The sequence below is a fragment of the Pituophis catenifer genome, unplaced genomic scaffold (assembly GCF_029215685.1).
Source record: "Pituophis catenifer annectens isolate HBS135680 unplaced genomic scaffold, rPitCat1.0.hap2 SCAF_1, whole genome shotgun sequence".
NCBI lineage: Eukaryota > Metazoa > Chordata > Lepidosauria > Squamata > Colubridae > Pituophis > Pituophis catenifer.
This window is the reverse complement of record NW_027256881.1, coordinates 295,578,943-295,597,859: the sequence shown is the minus strand read 5'-3', so window position 1 is coordinate 295,597,859 and position 18,917 is coordinate 295,578,943. Positions and strand designations below refer to the sequence as shown.

General features: G+C 45.9%; 1 protein-coding gene across 1 annotated transcript in view; it reads right to left on the bottom strand.

The window, feature by feature from the left end:
- The window catches only part of PAX9 (paired box 9), a 45,401-nt gene extending 29,779 nt beyond the window's left edge, over positions 1–15,622 (bottom strand). The window contains exons 1-3 of the mRNA XM_070935893.1: positions 15,400–15,622; positions 14,528–15,334; positions 5,250–5,386 (exon numbers count right to left, since the gene is read on the bottom strand). Of these exons, the coding sequence (XP_070791994.1) occupies positions 5,250–5,386; positions 14,528–15,334; positions 15,400–15,622 (1,167 nt within the window). The remainder of the gene's footprint in view (positions 1–5,249; positions 5,387–14,527; positions 15,335–15,399) is intronic.
- Positions 15,623–18,917: the final 3,295 nt, after the last annotated feature.

The following is an 18,917-nucleotide window of genomic DNA, read 5'->3' as shown; positions in this document are numbered from 1 at the left end:
CATCTGAAAGTCACCAACTGCACAAGGCTGAAGTAGGCATATACTTGTTGAATGTTGTTGTGTAAGTACAGTGTTTCAACTTCATAAACAAGATTTTATTCATAAATATCACTTTGTAAACAAGATTTTATTCATAAAGTTTGAAATTGCAATGCAGACCCATTTTTACTGAAAATAAGTCCAGCTTCTAAGAAATAAACAACTATTAAAAGCATAATGATAGCAAAAGAAATTTAATTTTATACTTAACATTAAGTGCCTTACTTGTTTCTTTGTTTTAAATATTTTCATTTAAAGTTTCAAAAGTGGCAACTTATTTGAAAAAGTCATTATATCATCCTTCCTTCCATATAGTCCATAGTTTACTTTGCAGAAAATAAACTAAGGTGCTCCAAATATTAGTCATCAGATTAATGAAATAAAAGTCATGTTTGCTTTCAGTGCATCATGATAACACACTGGCACTGAAATCTTTAACAATACAAGGTTATTGCAACTAATGTACACAAATCTGCGCCTATACTACTAATACAATCCATTTCATTTCCCTCTCTTTTCTTTCACCAAATTGTACCATAAACTCCAACATTTGTAATAATCAGAATCTTTTTGGTTCCTAAGTAATTTATGTACATATATACATAACCTTGTATGTATATATGTAAAGTATTGTATTTTTAAAAATGAAAATAAACTTTATTTAAAAAAAAAGAAATCTTCTTTAACAAGGGACTAAGACTATCTTCAGTAAGTTTTGGTTAAACTTTTAATCAAATGTTTGACTTTTATTTGACTCTAAAATCTGTTTTTACTATTTTGGCCTACTTTTCAGAGGTACAAAATATTTGAGAAATAAATCCACCAAAAATTAATAACAGCTTATTTCCTCAGCGCAAATGTATTTATTTCATAAAAAAGTAGGCAGGGGAACAGTATACTGTGTATATCCCTTGATATACCTCAAGATAATTGGTGTGTTAAAAAAAAAAGAAATCACTCCATTTTTTGAATCTGAAACCATGGGTGCCCCTTCCCAGGGAGGGAATATAAGTCAGCACTCTGGTATAGGGGTCTCCAACTTTGGCAACTTTAAGCCTAGAGGACTTCAACTCCCAGAATTCCCCAGCCAGTTTTGCTATTCGATAGGAATATAGGAATGGTTGGATATGTGCAGCCGGGGTCTCTTCAATTCTGGGAGTTGAAGTCCGCCAGGCTTAAAGTTGCCAAGGTTGGAGACCCTGCTCTGGTATATGAGCAAGTCTCCAGAAGTCCTGCTTTCCCTTGCCCCAAACTCATAGGTAGTTTCAATGGTTCCAACATGTTGGACATTTCAGGAAAAGAGGTTTAAGAAAAGAAGCTAGGCATCTTAATGGCATTATAATTATAAAAAGTACCATTGTATCATGCAGTGGAATACAAATCCATAACCACAGCAAGTAAGATGTCTGCAGGTATGGTAAAAAAAAAATTATGGCTATCAAAGCTTCATTTCTTTCTTTCTTTTTTTCTTTCTCTTCCTTCCTTTCTTTCTTCCTTTCTACTAAATTCTGTGAAACAAACAAGATAAATAATGGCGATCCTAAGGACACTCTGATACCTTGTGAAATAGCTAGTGAATATTGCCTTTATTTCTACAAGTCTCCGTTCAGACATACTAGGCTGTCAAAGTTGTCAATAGACATATGAAATAGGACTTAAAAGTACCATCCTGTATATATTTTCTCCAAAATATGCATTACTGTGTTCTTTCAGGATGTTTTCTTAAGAAAGCTTGCATATATAGCAGTGGTGGAATTCAAATTTTTTTACTACCAGTTCTGTGGGTGTGGCTTGGTGGGTGTGGCTTGGTGGGCGTAGTAGGGGAAGGATGCTGCAAAATCAACATTCCCTCCCCACTCCTGGGAGAAGGATATTGCAAAATCTCCATTCCCACTCCACTCTGGGGCCAGCCAGAGGTGGTATTTGCCGGTTCTCCGAACTACTCAAAATTTCTGCTATCGGTTCTCCAGAACCTGTCAGAACCTGCTGAATTTCACCCCTGATAGATAGGATTGTAGCATCAACATACTCAGTAAACCTATTCTTTCACCTCAGACTTTGGTAGCCCTTTGTTAGAAAAGAAGTTTCCCTCAGCACAGAGGCAGACCAATTGTTTCAACCAATCATCAAAAAGAAGAAAAGGAAGGTACCTCAAGATACAGATCAGTATGCCATGACTACCTTAAGAGCCTACTGAGCAGATCATAAAGAAATCTGTAAGCAGTTTTTTAAAATGTGATAATTACCAGAAGTCAGCATGGGTTTGTTAATAAAGAATATTGTCATCTAATTGAATCTTTTGAAGGAGCAACCTTCAGTGATAAATTGTGGGAACCTTTTAGACATTCACAGAAATACTTCAGTGTAGTATTTCCTGTAAGGTAATGAAATTAATCAGGAGAACAGAAATTGAGCCATCTGAAGAACAACCAAAGGAACTTAATATGTTTAGCCTTGAAAAAAGATAACTGAAAGAGATAGGATAGATTATAGAATAGAATTGTTTATTGGCCAAGTGTGATTGGACACACAAGGAATTTGTCTTGGTGCATATGCTCTCAGTGTACATAAAAGATACACTCGTCAAGAATCATAAGGTACAATACTTAATGACAGTCATAGGATACAAATAAGCAATCAAATCATATTAGGAAACAATCAATATAAATCATAAGGATACAAGCAACAAGGTTGCAGTCATACAGTCATAAGTGGGAGGAGATGGGTGATAGGAACGATAAGAAGATTAATAGTAGTGCAGACTTAGTAAATATTTATTTATTATTCAACTATCTGAAACAATATCACATAGAAACAGCCCAGGGCCTGTTCTCTTTTATTTCAACATACAAGACACTGTGTATTTAAGTACACTATTATACAAGAAAACACACTACAGCTGAATAATACCAGCACCTCACCCAAATCCCAACATTAACAGCAGACCTGTGGTGGAACCAATTACCAAGAGAGGTAGTGAATTCCCCTTTACTGAATATATCAAAGGAGAATATCAGGAGACACATATATGGATCGTTTTATTTTATTTATTTATTTATTTTATTTTATTTGTATACTGCCCTTCTCCAACAGGACTCAGGGCGGTTAAAAGCCAAGATAAAACAGAGTATACAAAATTTAAAAAACAGTTTAAAAGGTAATTAAATAATTTCGGCCCACAATTTAAAACAACCCAATTAAAACCAATTTCAAATTAAAACTGAAATGGATGGGATCAAGCCAGCCCGGCTAGGTGAAATAAATGAGTTTTCAGGATACAGTTTAATCTGTATCCCTGCCCTGAGTAGGCATTTGGGTCAATCAGCCTAAACAGGCTTTTCAATAATTCCTGAATATGTCAAGTGAGGCCCTGTGCCGATCCCCAAATTGACAGGCCTTAGGTATTTCTGGAACAGCAACTGCTTACCTGGGCTAAGAAATGACAGAGAGCAATAAGACAGAATTCTGGTCACATGGACCTATCACAGCACACCTGGGCCAAAAAACTGGTGAACCTCTGGTCAAAGAACCAAGGAGCTATCCCATCTCTGGTCTGATCAACCCAGTGCTGGGTTTCCCAATTCAAGAAACATCTCCTTCCAGCATTCCCCTCCCAGCTGTAGATCTCAGAACAACTTCACTTTCATGGTAGAGCAGCTTGGAACTTACCAGTTGGAGGCGCAGAGATCTGACCTTCTCCAAAATCAAATCTTTGGTGCTCTTTGAGTTTGGTTGTTTGCTTCCAGACGTTTCCAGACCATGTAATGTCTTCCATGCTAGAAGGGCTTGCTGTCTGTTAATGAAACATTGCAAGCAAACAACCAAGCTCAGAGAGCACCAAAGACTCCACAGTTCAACCCTGAGCTATATAACATATATTCTCTTCTACTGGCCCCTTCAAAGTGTCATTGCAAGGATCTGCCAGTAGTCCAACTATGCTATTCCTTCACCAATAAAATGACATTGGCAACTTTGGCCCAACAAGAGCAAGCATCACCCTTAATTATGTGGGGATAGTCCTCTATTTGCCTAGATATCTGATTCTGGGTTGATTCTTTGAAAGCCAACTGAGTTGGGCATGCATCCTACAAATAGGGAAAGCAGCCTTGCCAGCAACATTCAGTTCCTGTCACTTCCTGTCAATGGGCAAGGACCACAAACACACAGGGATGACTCTCGTGCATTTCTTCTGATTTTGACCCCTAACAAATTTACCCCAGGCAAATTGTAGCTTTAGAACACATCACCTGGAAAGGAAGTCCCATCAACTGAGGAGGTTATCCCCAGATGACTGCTCCCTAGGCCTACCTGGGAGTAGAAACAGAGATACACTTTCCACAACGCACATAGTCTGACTAACTGAATTAAATCACATTTGATTGGGACAAGATATTGAGCCATAAACTAACCACCACGTCACAAAGTTAGAACAACCACCGTTTAGCCAACATATTGTGCAAACCCATCAAACGACACAATTCTGAGCAAAGTGCACTAGGTACACAGATTAGAGCCAGGGCCAAGCAATCTAGTTAAACCCTTGTTCCTTTGCGGAAATGGGTTTAAAATACAAGCCTGTTAAAAGACATCTGAAAAACCAGAGACTTTGCTAAAGCTTCTTGAGTTCAGCAATGGGGGGGGGGCTGCTGCGCGGGGAAAAAAAATGGCAGAAGGGAGGGAGGAGGAGGAAGATCAACTGATCAAAAAAAATCCCATTACGGAACAATGGGAAAAATCCCATTGCGGAGGGGACGGGACCCTTTTAGTTTTACTGGCTGCCTTCATACAACACGTTTAACCCGGTTCTCGGATTTTCCGGATTCACACAACTTCCCAGGCACCGTGGACACGGGACCTCTAAAAGTAACTAAATTGACGTGTTGAAGGACGTTAAGCTCTTTGCTTAAGCCCAACCGGGGGAGGTGGGTGGTCCTATTTGGAGCTCACTCAGGGCCAGAACAGATCATCGACGGAGGCTCTGGTTTCAATTCTCCCCTCCCCAGATACAAACACGCGTCTTTTAGCCAGGCTCGTTGGCCGAGGGTGAGGCTCCTGCACAAAAGCAAGTTCCTTCAGGCAGGACCCCCCCCCCAATTCTTTCAACAAGCGCGCGATTCCCCCTCCTCTTTCCACGCCCCCCCCCCACTCTCCCCTTCTCTCCCCGCCAGGACGTGCCCCCCCTCCGTCCTCCCAGGTAGTCGCCCCCTTACCTGGCTGTACTTGGTCTCGTGCTCGAGGGAGCCCTTGTCCAGCCCGTTCACCGCAACGTGCTGGGCCGTGAAGCCGCTTCTGCTCAGGCTGCTCCACTCTTCCACCTTGGGGCTGTGATAGGGCGAGCTGTCGCTCACTGCGGGCAAACACACGACAAAGCGGAGTGAGGGGCGCGGCTTTCCTCTCTCGCCCTAGTCGCTTCCGAAGCGAGCCTTCTCCCTGGAGCCAAAACTATGGGAAACCCTTAAGAGCCGAGGCGGGTTTCTGCCTTGAGGAAAGGACGGGCGCCCTGAGAGCGGGGCACCTGGCTTGCCCTGTGGAGCTCTCCCGAGGGAGGGAGGGAGGGACCCTGGCACCCAGTCCTGCCCGCCTTTCCTTGGAAGTAAAGGCCTTTCCTTGGCCTGGCAGCTTCGACGTCCGACAGACTCGGCTGCTTCTCTCGGGATCTCACTTGCGTGATCCTTGGGATCAATCAGATGTAGGGTGCATTCAGAAAGTACTTGGATCCCCTTCATTTTTGTTAATTTTGTTATGCTGCAGCCTGATTGTACCGTTGTTGAAATTCATTTATTTTTCTCATTCATCTACACTCGGTACCCCCCCCCCCATAACGAAAAAGTGAAAACGGAAGTTTAGCAACCTCTGTAAATTTATTAAGAAAAAAAAACTGAAATATTACATTGGCATCAGTATTCAGACCCTTTGCAACAACACTTGGAAATTTAGTTCTGGTGCCCCCCCCCCATTTCTCTCGATTGTTGCTGACATGTTTCTACACCTTGATTGGAATCCACCTGGGGTAAATTAAATTGGACACGATTTGGAAAAGCACACACCTCTCTATAGAAGGCCTCAAAGCCTGTAACAGAGCAAAAGCCATGAGGTCAAAGGAGCTCATGCCTGCAGAGCTCAGAGACAGGATTATGGCGAGGCACAGATCTGAGGATGGCTACAGTAAAATTTCTGCTTTACTGAAGGTTCCTAAGAGCACAGTGACTTACATAATTCTCAAATGGAAGAAGTTTGGCACAAATTTCCAGGACTCTTCCAAGAGCTGGTCACCCTGTCAAACTGAGCAATTGGGGGGGGGGAAGGACCTTAGTAAGAGAAGTGAACAAGAACCTGATAGTCACTCTGACTGAACTCCAGAGAGCCCGTGTGGAGATGGGAAAGAGATCCAGAAGGACAACCATCATCGCACCCCTCCACCCATCTGGATTTTATGGCAGAGTGGCTAAACAGAAGCCTCTCCTCAGTGCAAAATACATGAAAGGCTCCTTGGAGTTTGCAAAAAAGCACCTGAAAGACTCATACTGTGAGGAACAAAATTCTCTGGTCTGATGAAACTAAGATTGAACTGTTTGGCCTCAATTCTAAACTTATGTCTGGAGGAAACCAGGCACCGCTCATCACCTGCCCAATATCACCTCAACAGTGAAGCATGTGGTGGCAGCATCATGCTGGGGGGGGATGTTTTTCAGCAGCAGAGACTGGGAGACTGGTCAAGGTTGAGGGAAAGCTGACTGTACAGGGATATTCTCGATGAAAACCTGTTCCATAGCGCTCATGACCTCGGACTGGGCCAAAGGTTCACTTTCCAACATGAGAAGCACACAGCCAACACAACACAGGAGTGGTTTAGGGCAGAGCAAAACTGGCTGGGGAATTCTGGGAGTTGAAGTCTGCCAGGCTTAAAGTTGCCAAGATTGGAGAGCCCTGGTTTAGGGACTCCAAGAGAGTACTGAGTGAAAGATCTGAATACTTATGCCAATACGATATTTCAGTTTTTTTCTTTTTAATAAATTTACAGACATTTCTAAAATTGTGTTTTCACTTTGTCATTATGGGATACTGAATGTAGAATAATGAGAAAAATGAATTTCAACAACTGTAGAATCAGGCTGAAGCATAACAAAATTGACAAAAGTGAAGGATACTTTTGATATTGAATACTTTCTGAATGCACTGTACATCTCCTTCGAACCAAGTTTGCACCACTGAAAAAAATCCTAGTGGGGAAAGGAGACTCTGAGGTGGCCAAGGACACTTTTGAAGGTGCGAATTAGACTTTTTTTTTTTTTTAAAGATGACTTTAGTTCGCCTTCGGAACTCTACTCCTACCGCCTAAACTTTTTGCCCACTATGAAACTAAGTTTGCTTGAGACTGCTATCTAATTGAAATAATGCATCGGGGATAAGAGTTTTGGAGAGTCACGAATAACTCAATAGTTTGGAAGGCTCTGCAACCCCATTCACAGGTGCAACCAGACTGTAATGCTTGCTTTGAAGTAACCGGTGCCGTTCAACAAAAGACACTCCCAGAGAATCCGGCCATTTCCTCACTAGTGATTTATAGCGGCGCTTCACGCTGTCCCCATTATTGTTACATCAAAATAGCGATTGATTAAATTGAGCCTTCGCAAGTCTTCAAAAATCACTAGTGGGAAATGACTTCCAGAAACTGTAGGACTTGCACAAACTGAACAAAAAGCCCCTTTTCGTCAAAAGTGAATCCTCCTAATTTCAGGGAAGCTTTCTGTGGACTAAATAAACCCATTTAAGTAAGATTATAGCTTCGGTGGGATTTGTTTCATTACAGTAGCGGTTTTGGTAGTGACCTTAAGTACCTCGGATCTCAAGCTCCTGAAGTGGGTTACAAACTACAGCTGGGATATCCTTAAGTAAATCGATCTACTGAACTTTAAAGTTATAAAGCGCTGATGCCACTCAAAGTTTTTAAAAAAGAAACCCGAACAGGTATGAAAGCAATCAGCTTAAAAAACAGAGTACAAAAAGATAATAACAGCAGGTAATTCTGGAGTCTGGGGGCAGCTGGCTGATTGAGATATTCCTAAAGCGATTTGAAGTAGACAGACGAAGGTTGCTACTTGCAATGGCCAGCAATAAAATTGTCCCTTCTTCCACAGATTAAACGAAAAAGGCGTTCGGTGTGCGTGAGAGAGAGCGAGAGCGAAAAGGAGAGGCATTCTGAACAGAAGCGCCCCCCCCCCCCCTTTGAGTTCCAATCAGTCCTTGAACTCGACCTAGATCCCTTCCGAAAGGAAATATTTTGTGCTGGGAAGGGGGGGTGGGAAGGGTGCGGATGCTGAGGGTCAATCAAAGAAATCAAGAAAATCCTGCCGGCCGCCAGCCTGCACGCCCTCCCCGCGTCGTCCCCCAACCTAAAACGGACAGTGTCTGAGGCTGGGATTCTGTGCTCTCATTAACGCCCGCGAAGCTCGACTTCAGAGCTCCGAGCTTCATTCTTCTCACCCCAGGACTCAGGCTAATTCATCCCGAACACTGGGAAAAATAAGCCAGATTCGTGCAATCCATAGGGCCACTTCCAGCAGGTCTCTTACCTAGAGGTTTCAATTCCCCCCTTTATACAAATTCTTCATTTTTCCGCTTTTCCTTTGAAACCCAAGGAAGCTTTAAAACCGCGCTAATGCTCCCGGATGGGAATTTGATCGTGGCTGGGTTAAAAAAAAAAAATGACTTGCATGTTCTTAAATGTAGGCATGTTTTAAAACAATTAAAATCTCCAGCCGCTTAGTCTTGGGTGCATTGTGGGAGGGGAGACATGTAGTTTTTCATTAGTTTGGTGGGAAGCCGGGCTGGCCTGCTTTTTCTGGTCTCCAAAAAATTCAGGTATACTGAATTCTTGCCCAGAGAAACTAAATTTGATTCAGTTTAATGTCTAAGTGTCACCCATCGGCCACCTGGGTTTAATCACTGCTGGGCTTAACTGCTCTCTGTATATATATATGTGTGTGTGTGTGTGTGTGTGTGTGTGTGTACAATTCCCATTTCCTTCAATGGAAGGGACAGGAAGTTATTTTCCCAAAATATAGCATACCCTCCTGCTGAGGATGTATTACCTACGGGAGGTTTTTTTATTATTATTATTATTTTTGCAAGGCCTCCAAAGCTACCTCGTAGGACAAGGAGAGTTGGGGAGATTGTTCAAATATTCCTCTGTGTTTCTGCCCGCATTCCTGTCCTGAATTGTTATAAAGAAGAGGGGGGGGGGAGGCGTCAATCTATTCTCCAAAGCACCTGAACGCAGGACAGGAAGTAGCCAACGGAAACTTATCAAGGAGAAATTCAACCTAGAACTAAGAAGGAATTTCTTCTTGACCAAAACAATTAATCAGTGGAATTTGCCTTCAGAAGTTGTGGATGTTCCATCACTAGAAGTTTTTAAGAAGAGATTGGACAACCCTTTGTCCTACTACAAAGAGCCTGTAGTACAGTGGACTAAAGCACTGTATTTAACATCTGCTGCTTGCAATTACTGCAAGTTCAAATCTCACCAGGCTCAAGGTTGACTCAGCCTTCCATCCTTTCAAAGGTGGTAGGTGAAATGAGGACCCAGATTGTGGGGGCAATAAGGTGACTTTGTATAAATATACAAAAGTATGAAGGCTATTGCTTAACGCAATAGCGCAATTCTCAACCTGTGGGTCACGACCCTTTTGGGGGTCCAATGACCCTTTCACGGGGTCGCCTAAGACCATAGGAAAACACATATTTTCAATGGTTTTAGGAATAATTTTATGGTTGGCGGTCACCACAACATGAACTGTATTAAAGGGTCACGGCATTAGGAAGGTTGAGAACCACTGGCTTAACGTATTGTAAGCTGCCCTGAGTCTCCGGAGAAGGGCGGCATATAAATTAAAGCAAAAAAGAAAAATGGTAAGGTCTCCTGCTTGAGCAGGAGGTTATACTAGAAGATCTCCAAGGCCCCTTCCAGAATCTGCAATTCTGTTATTCTCCAAATACCACTTTCTATTAAATAAAGCCGTTTGAGGGGAATATCCCTGAGAAACATATCTATCTCCCTAATACCCTTACAGAGACTGTGGTTTCATGCCTGGCTTGACTTTTTTCCAGTTCAGTTCAAGTGGGTTTTAGGAGGTCCACCTGGCATAGGTGGAGGGAAATTTTAATCTACGGAGGAGTTGAATTTATAGCAAGCAAAGGAAGACGGAAGCCTACAGAGAATTTCAAACAACTGGAGCCTAATCACGTTATGCAGCGAAATTAAATTTATTGCGGATAATCCTAAAAAGCTAAAAGAAAAGAGCTGGCCTGCCGCCTGCTGCGCAGTTGCCAACATCTCTGTTTCTTCCCCGAGTTCCCACTTATTTCATCCTAGCACGAAAAGAGGAAAAGGCGACGGAATTTTTTTTTTAAAAAACCCAATGCGGTTGAAATTGGCCTCCTCTTCTCGGGCTGCCAATCAGTGGGCAGTTCTGCTGACTCCTTTTATTTCTCAAATAAAAGATGGGAAGATAATTTAAAAAAAAATAAAAAATAAAAAGATTCTTGAGGGCGAGAGAAGTAGAAACGTAGCAGCCATTCTCCGAATTGACTCCTGTTCTGAAACTCTCTCTCTGACCTGCAACATGTGCGTGCAAACACAGGCTCGTTCACAACACACGCACAATACACGTTGACACGTAACATACATCTTACTAGGGCGATCTGTCTTCCAATTGTACTACACTTTCAGGATTAGGCAGGGAGATTCCGCTGAAACCAATGGATTGTGCGTGTCCCAAGTAGGAGCCAACAGTGGCAATAAGACGAGAGGAAGGAAGGTCCTCTGAGTTTCCGCCGATCCACGCTACCCAGCGGCTGCCCCCGATCCTTCACCCGGCGGGACCCAGAAGGCTGCGCAGCCCAGGGCAGTGGCCTTAACCAGATCTGCGAAGCCTGGACTGTGTGATCGAGCTTTAGGCAGCCGGGAGGGACAAGCCTTTGAGAGGCCAAGCGAAGACGGCTCAGGCGGACCTCAAAAGGCCTGCACAGCCAACGCCAACCAACCCCGTGCGCTCCAGTGGCCTCGGAGCCGGGCCTGCCGCGTTTCTCCGTCGGTTCGCGGCCGAGCAGTGGTGGCAGGCCCAGGCCGGAGCCTGCCTGGGAGAGCCGTCTCTGGCGACCTCCCTTCCCCACGAATAGGGCTTCCTTTCTGCGGCAGCAAGGTCAACTTAACCAATAAATCAAACCCGAACTGCCTCGGGTCAAGCTTCGCGCAGCAGAGGCTGGAGACCGGGTGTGGGGGGAAGGGCGAGCTCGAAGACAAACCCAATGCCTTTCTCTCTTCCCCCCCCCCACCGTTCGCGGGCCTCCTACCCAGAGTGGTGGCCTCGACCCCGGGGGGGGGTTAATAAACACGGAAATCAGGCCAGCTCGCGCTGCTTCTCCGGCCGCCCGCACAGCCCCCCACCGCCCCCCCGCCTCCCACGCGCCCTCTGTGCACAACGATCCTAGCAGATGTTCCCGCCACGCCGGACCAAAAGGCAGGGGACGCTTGCAAGCAGCGCCCCGGGAAAGGGAATTAGGCAGCCCGAGGCGTTTTGATGTGAGTCTCGGTTTTATAAAAAAAAAAGAAAAAGGATTTGGAAGCAGAGGCTTCTTTCATTGGCAACGATAAGGCATGTGCATTGCAGGCTCCTAACGTTATTGTTTGTGTGAGCACATACCACTACGTCTCTCGCACAAACGTACGTGTGTGTGTGTGTGTGTGTGTGTGTGTGTGTTAGTGTTACAAGCCAGCATTTCAGGCCAATGGGCAACTGTATTGATCTCGCCCGCTTTTACGTTTTCTGAAATGAAGTCGATTCGGATCCATGGGGCTGTAGAATCGAGGCCTTTAACGTGCGGTCGTGCCTATTGCACGGTACTCGCCGCTCTGGGCAATCCGGCTAAGCCTTCCTTAACTGCCAGTCTGGAATTCCGCAGCGAAGTCGGGAGAGGCGGGCTGGCGGGCCTCGGAAGGGGCTTAAAAACGCAACTTAAAACATAGGCCGTTTCAGTTTTCTGGACCACCTCTTCGGAGCACAACAAAGTGAAGCAGGAGAACGAAAGCAATTAGGTGACATTTGAACTTCCTGTCTGAGCAAATTTGCCCTGATTGCGAGAACTCGAGAAAGACTTGCCTGCAATTCCGAGGAGGTGCCTTTGCCCACAGAAGCTCTGACTTGAGAGCAAATATCAGCACAAAAGCCTGGCAGAGAAAAAAGTAAATATACTGGAACGGGGATTATGTGTGTTTCTGTTGCTTAGGTATGCTGAACTATTCTGGTAGCCAAAAGAACTTGGCCATGAAAAGTTTAGCTGTGTTTGTTCCTCCCTGGAATAAATTGTGTGATTATTCATGTTTATTGTATGTGTGTGTGTACATACATGCACGCGCGCACACACACACATGTATGCCTTGGGAAGAGACCTCTATAATTCACAAAAGCTACTAACACAATAAAAAGGTTAGTGTTAAAAATGCCATTGGATTCTTTAATGTTTTACGAGGTTGCTATATAATTGACATCATTACTAGTTACTTCTCTTTTTCATAAGTACAAGAACTAGTAACACAGGAAGTTATTCTTTTCCCAACGCTATTCAGCAATTATCTTTTTAGCCATACTTAGATGCAGTAGCCAATATGAGGTACTTGCAAACTAATCCAGAAATGAGATGCATCAGCAACACTGTTTACACAGATGTTAAATCCAGTCAAGATCAACACAACCGATTCACCGAAAAATGTGCCAAGTATTGGAACTTGTCTTTTTAGCTGAGTTGATTTCAAAATGTGAATAAATGCAGGTAAATAAATCTGAAAGCTTCTTGGGCATGTCTCTGTGGGCTCATTTACATTTGCTTCTTTGATTTTAGTTAGCCCAATTAAACTGGAGAATTGTAGAAGCGTGCTTATATCTTTCCTAGATGTTGTGTTGCTTAGGTATATGTAACAAATGTGTAAGAACATTTTCCCTCCCATCTTTAATAAATGCTTCTACTTCAGCACAGTGATATGCTCATCTACTGCAGACGTACAAGAGCTTCACTATAAACAAGCCTACGCTTCTGCTTTTGAAACAAGAGTGCTCCCCAAATTGATAGTGTCCACATGGTCTAAATATTGCCAATATGTTGGTTCCTACTATCATATAAACTAATATAAATCAATTGGTTTTTTTTAATCATATCTGCTTCCAAAACAATGGGTGAAAATGAAAATATTTTTATTGGGAGAAAATATTGTATTTGTTTTCAGTTTCATTTATATCTCCTTTGTAATTAAATGGAAAGCTTCTCAGAGAGAAACTTATTTGGGAATCACTTGTTGCTCAATCATGAAATCCTGTAAGGCTCACTCCCAGGTAAGAAAGCCTGTGCAAACAAAGTCCTGGCCACCAGAAAGTTCAGCCAAATACCTTTACTAAAATGTATCAGATACATAAAATTTGAGACAAGTTTCCACATCATGGGTATTAACGACTGTTAGCCTTGATGGCAATGTGACTGCGTTGGAAGGCCATCTGCTGGGCTTCCTTGTACAGCTGGTTGGCCAGTGTGAGAGCACACCGCTGGACTCATTGGGCCAGGGGGTTTGATCCAATAGGACTCTGCTCATATTCTTAGGATCCCTTTAAAACTGGAAGGCCCTGCAGCTAAGTGAAAAATACCACTAGGTCAAAGAGAGAGGAAATTTATTTAGAATCAAGTTCCACCTAGGCCAGGGACCTGCAACCTTAAACACGCAAAGAGCCATTTGGGCCCATTTTCCCACAGAAAAGAAAACACCAGGAGCCACAAAATCCTTCCCGTGCCTGACTATTTCAAGCGGCCACAAAACTAGCTTATGTAGTTGAATTAAACCTTCTGTTTTCTTCTGAAACTTTTCTTTTCTTGGATTTATCCATGGTTGGCCTACGGGGGTTGAAAAGTTCAATAAATCGCATGCTGGCAGGTGTCGCACATTGGCGGTTGTGACACATATTTTGAGTGACAGGGAGCCGCAGCAGAGGGGTGAAAGAGCCACATGCGGCTCCAGAGCCGCAGATTGCTGACCCCTGACCTAGGCCTTTACCACCTAAATCATTTTATAGCATTTGTAGCATCATCCAACACTGTTCATGAAGACAGACTTTATATTAGCACAATAGCTGGTGGATGCTACACAATGCTATAATTTAGGGCTTCCTTTCAAAGCCCATCAGTTAAAGACCAGGGAATTAAGGCTATTGATGATCCTCAACAAAAAAGCAAATTCATGTCCTTTTCTGAATCTCTTCCCCTTTTGATGAAAATACACTAGACATTTTCTGAAGATACAGAATTGACTAGTCAGCGAAGAAACCACTGGGAGCTCCTTCCCCCCCCCCAGCCCATCCAACAGACCATATAACCTCTGGAAGGGGTGGGCTTCTTGGGTCCGGTTGACCAATCCCGTCCCTAGCTGGAAGTCTTAACCTCTTACCTTGATCTGTTATGGACCTAATTCCCAAGATGTCAGTGACGGAATGAGAGGAGGGCCAGGTCCGAGGCATATGGACGGCGCTGTGGATCGTCGGCACGCCAGGTGGGGTAGGCCCCTTGGCACCTGCTGCAGCTATGGGGCTGGGATAAGAGTAGATGTGGTTGTAAGGCAGGGCCGGCTGCGGAGCCGCCTGGTGCTGCTTGTAAGCCTCGTAGTGATTCTGCTGAGAAAGGTTTCCAATCTTGTTGCGCAGAATCCGGCTAATGGAACTGACAGAGGGGACGTTGTATTTGTCGCACACGCCGTCGGCCAGCAGCCGGTCCCGGATCTCCCAAGCAAAAATGCCCGGATCCCTTTGTTTGTAAGTCCGAATGTGCTTCACGACCGTCGGCGTGGTGACCCGCGGCTTGCTCCCTCCGATGGCCCCGGGTAAGATGGAGCCGGTCTCGTTGTAGCGCGCCAGGATCTTGCTGACGCAGCCATGGGAGACGCGCAGCTGCCGGCTGATGTCGCACGGTCGGATGCCCAGTTGAGCTAGTTCCACAATCCGAAGCCGGATGGCGTTGGGCAAAGGGCGGCCGTTGACGAAGACCCCGCCGAGCTGGTTGACCTCACCGAAGGCTGGCTCTGCAGACAAAGAGAAGCAGCGGCACGTTGGAAGAGGCGCCCGGAGTCCGGCCAGACTGAGCCGGGCACAGTCACCCTGGAACAAGGGCAGGGAAGGGAGGGACATCGGACTGCGAAACGTTCGAGGCGCGTCTCCTTCCCGGGGAAGGCTGGGGTTGAGGTTGGGCTGCTCGCCGCTGCCTGGGAAGTAAGTTCGGCCGAGATCCCGCGGCCTTTTTACTCGTAGTAAAGGCGCACCTAGCTACTAGCTGCCGCCTTAAGGAGTTCGCCCTTGCAGGCTTCTTCTACTCGCGGGCACTCCGGCCCTTGAATTTCCCGAAGGACTTCCTCCCTGAGTGCAGCCGGCAAGGAGCAGGCGGTTTCGGACAGCAGCCACAGGCGAATCTCCCTACCAATCTCTTCCCGAGCCTCGCAGGGCCCGGAGCCCGCACATTTCCCGCATTTCCAGAGGAAGCCACTCCAGATCATTCAGCCGGACTCACTCGCGGGATTGGGGGCGGGATGGGGGGGGGCGTAGGACAGCCGAGGACCGAGGCGTTCCTTGGAAAGCACTCCAGCTGAAAACTGAGCTTAGGACTGCTTAGTCAACGCCGTTGGGGCGGCCAGCTTCCTTCTCCTCTCGAAGGTGGCGCGTTGACGAACTAGAAAAGCAGAGCGCCTAGGAAACAGGCGGCCGGGAAAGTTAAATAACCCCGAGAGAAGTGGGAAGCGGCCCCTCCGATTGCGGGGACTGCTTTCTTCCCCCTCCAATCAGCCAGGAATGCTTTCCCCGCCGAAATACAACCAGCTTTCAGGCGGAGAAGGGAAAAGTGAGAGAGTCCGGGGTTCCAGAAGCCTGGGGTCGATCGGATGCCCTCCCCCACCCCTTCCCCCCCTCCCCAATACTTTGGGCTCTCTTTCTCCAGCACTGGCGCTTCTGCAGCTGCCGCCACCGCCGCCGTTGCTTCTTAAGTCGGAGCCACAAGCAAAGCCAGCCGGGCGCCCGGTTGCCCACCCGCGCCCGTCTTAACTCCCCCCCCCCGCCCGGTCCAGCATGCGACGCCTCTCCAGCAAGACCACTTACCCATGGTTTGACTCAGGACGCCGAGCAGGGTGCGTGGAGATCCCCGGAGGAAACTCGGCGTGGGATGGGTCTTGCCCGGCTCGCCGGGATCGGCTCCGAAGAAGGCCCCGGCTCGCTCGGATTCCTACCGCGGGAAAAGGCGAGAATGTCAAGAAAAAGAAACCCAAGGAAGTCACTTTTCCGAGGCAGGAGACTTAAGTCCCGCATTTCAATCTCGCAGCAACGTGGGCTGGGCTGGGTCGGTTGGGGCGTCTCAGGCTATCACTCACCAAAGACACGCCCCTTAGAAGGTGGACCTAAAAGGAAACGCACCCCCCGGATTGGTAGGCCAGAGTGACAGACAGTCTCACCCTGGAAGGGGCTTCCGTTCGCTTTTGCAGACAAGCTGGATCAGCACCTGGGTTCCATATGCAACGGCAGCGCGCAAGAGATGGGAAAGCTGAATTGCGGGAGGCCATAAGTTGGAGGAAATCTAATAGGAGAACGTGGAAAATGTATTAACAGGATGAATAGCCGCTCAAGGCGGTTTTATTTTCACAAAAGGCACTCACCTTAGTTCTGCTTTCAGGGCCAGTAGTTAGATGTCGAATTAAATTTTCAGGAAGACACACTGACCCTGGGGGGGGGGTTCGTTCCTCATTTTAGAAAACAGAAATCATAGTTCCTGAGAAATCATACTTTCCCATTTTAGAAAAGCTTCTTTTATATTTCTCCAAGAAAACACGGCTCTATTTCCGCCTGGCATTATTTATCATTAGTAGCAGCAGCCACTGTAAAAAAAGAAGAAGAAGGCAAGAGATCTAGACCCAGAAGAAGGCTAGCAGAGAGGCGGGTGTTGATGGAAATCAGTCGAGTTTAGCTGTCAGAAATCGAATACCTGAGTTGTTCATCTATAGACAAGTTGATCACGCAAATGTGCGTGCTGACTTTTGCAACACAACAACCAGGCCACAAAACAAACGCGCTTTTCCTGCCCCGTGAAAGACGGGACGGCGAATGTAACTGGATTTTAAATGGAATGGTTTCTTTTTTGCGTCATTCGGACCGCAGCCGACGAAAACCTTTAGAAGAAATCAACCTCGCCCAAGGAACACAATGACACGTTACTAGCGGTGGGAGGGGGGGGTCTCTTGCGCACTCGCAGCTCCCGAGGTATTGTACAAGATCCAAGAACGAGAAGCCTTGTCCACTTGTAACTGTCTCCTCTTAATGTGGGCCTGTGTTGTAACACTCCATCCAGCATGAAAACCTTGCATGAAAACAGTCTAATAGAAGCTTCTTTGCTTTTTAAGCTTTTGGGCTCAACTATAGGATCTTTGCGAAGTTAGATGTGGGTCGGGATAATGCGCAGGGTATTGGCACCTGCGCAGACACATCCCCCGCTCGGACATGTTTTCTGGACTTTCCTAGTTAAGGAGAGAACCGATCCGCCACCAGATCCTTTAGTCGCTTTTTCGTCAAAGAATGTGTTTAAGAGCCGGTGGGCAATTTCACCTGAAACATTCGGTCGAAGCGTGAAGGGCAGAGAATTAAAAACTTCCAGCAAGAAAAGTGAAGGGAGGGGGACGGGGGCGATTCCCACCAAGGCCGCTTTCCGAGTGTAAGGCTCCTTTGAGGGACGAAGCTGGTTCCACAAAGCTGGTTCCTACACGGTGGTTTAGGACTGGAATAGTAGCCAGCGCTTGAAATCTGCACGCAGCGCGCTTAACATGAATGACTGGGATCCCTAAACATGAAAGGAATGGTCTGGACCTCGCTTCGGGAGGAATTAAAACGGAGGGGATCTCTGTCTGCAGGGGAGAAACTGATTCAAAACTCAGGCAGGGGATATTGCATAAGAACGAATTGGGGACGCCAAAGTTGCGCTCGGAAACGAGGGTTGAGACCGCTTACAGACTAGCGCTCCTGTTCCAATCGGAGAGATTTTTCATTGGGCTCAGAAAATAGAACTGGCCGTATAAAACGCAACCCCGCTTTTAAAGAGGTCCAAATACCAGCCATTCTCTTATAAGATAATTGCAATGGGCCCAGGTATTTGGGGCTAAGGGGGGGTGGGGGAAATGTAACCAAGCGATTTACCTTTGAAGCAACAACAGGAGTTGTTAACCTTGTAATCTGGCAATTACATCGCTTGGGAAATTCCTTCCGATTGGGAAGGGATCATTATGTCATTGCGGAGTTTCTGCGGAACGCACTAGACTAAGGCTGGCTCGAATGTCGATTGAATATTGCCATTTAACAGCAAAACCTGAGTCAACTATTATAGAACTAATATCGGAGTCTGCTCTACAACCAGCCACGTGGGGGGGGGGGAGCGAGAGTGGTTTCTTTCTCCCTCTCCTTCATTCTTCTTCATTCTTTCAATCCATCAAGTGGAAGTCAGTCCGTGGCGACTCAAAACTCAAAAAAAAAAAAAAAAAAAGCTTTGAAAAATGACTTAATTCTAATTAGTGGATTTAGAATCAAATCGAGGAGGGTTGGTTCAGCCAGGGTTGGGTGACGCCCCGTTCCTTTCAGCATAAATTTGTCAGCTGCTTGTCATATTGAGAGTCGCTGAAACACCTTGAAATTCTCACGTTTCGCCTGAACCGAGTTCTGTCAGAGCCCCCCCCCCCCCTCAGCACTCCCACTCAAGTCGGTCAGGGGCGAAGCTCTTTGACCCTCTTGCTCGTGAGGTCCTGCTGGCGCTCTCGACCCTGA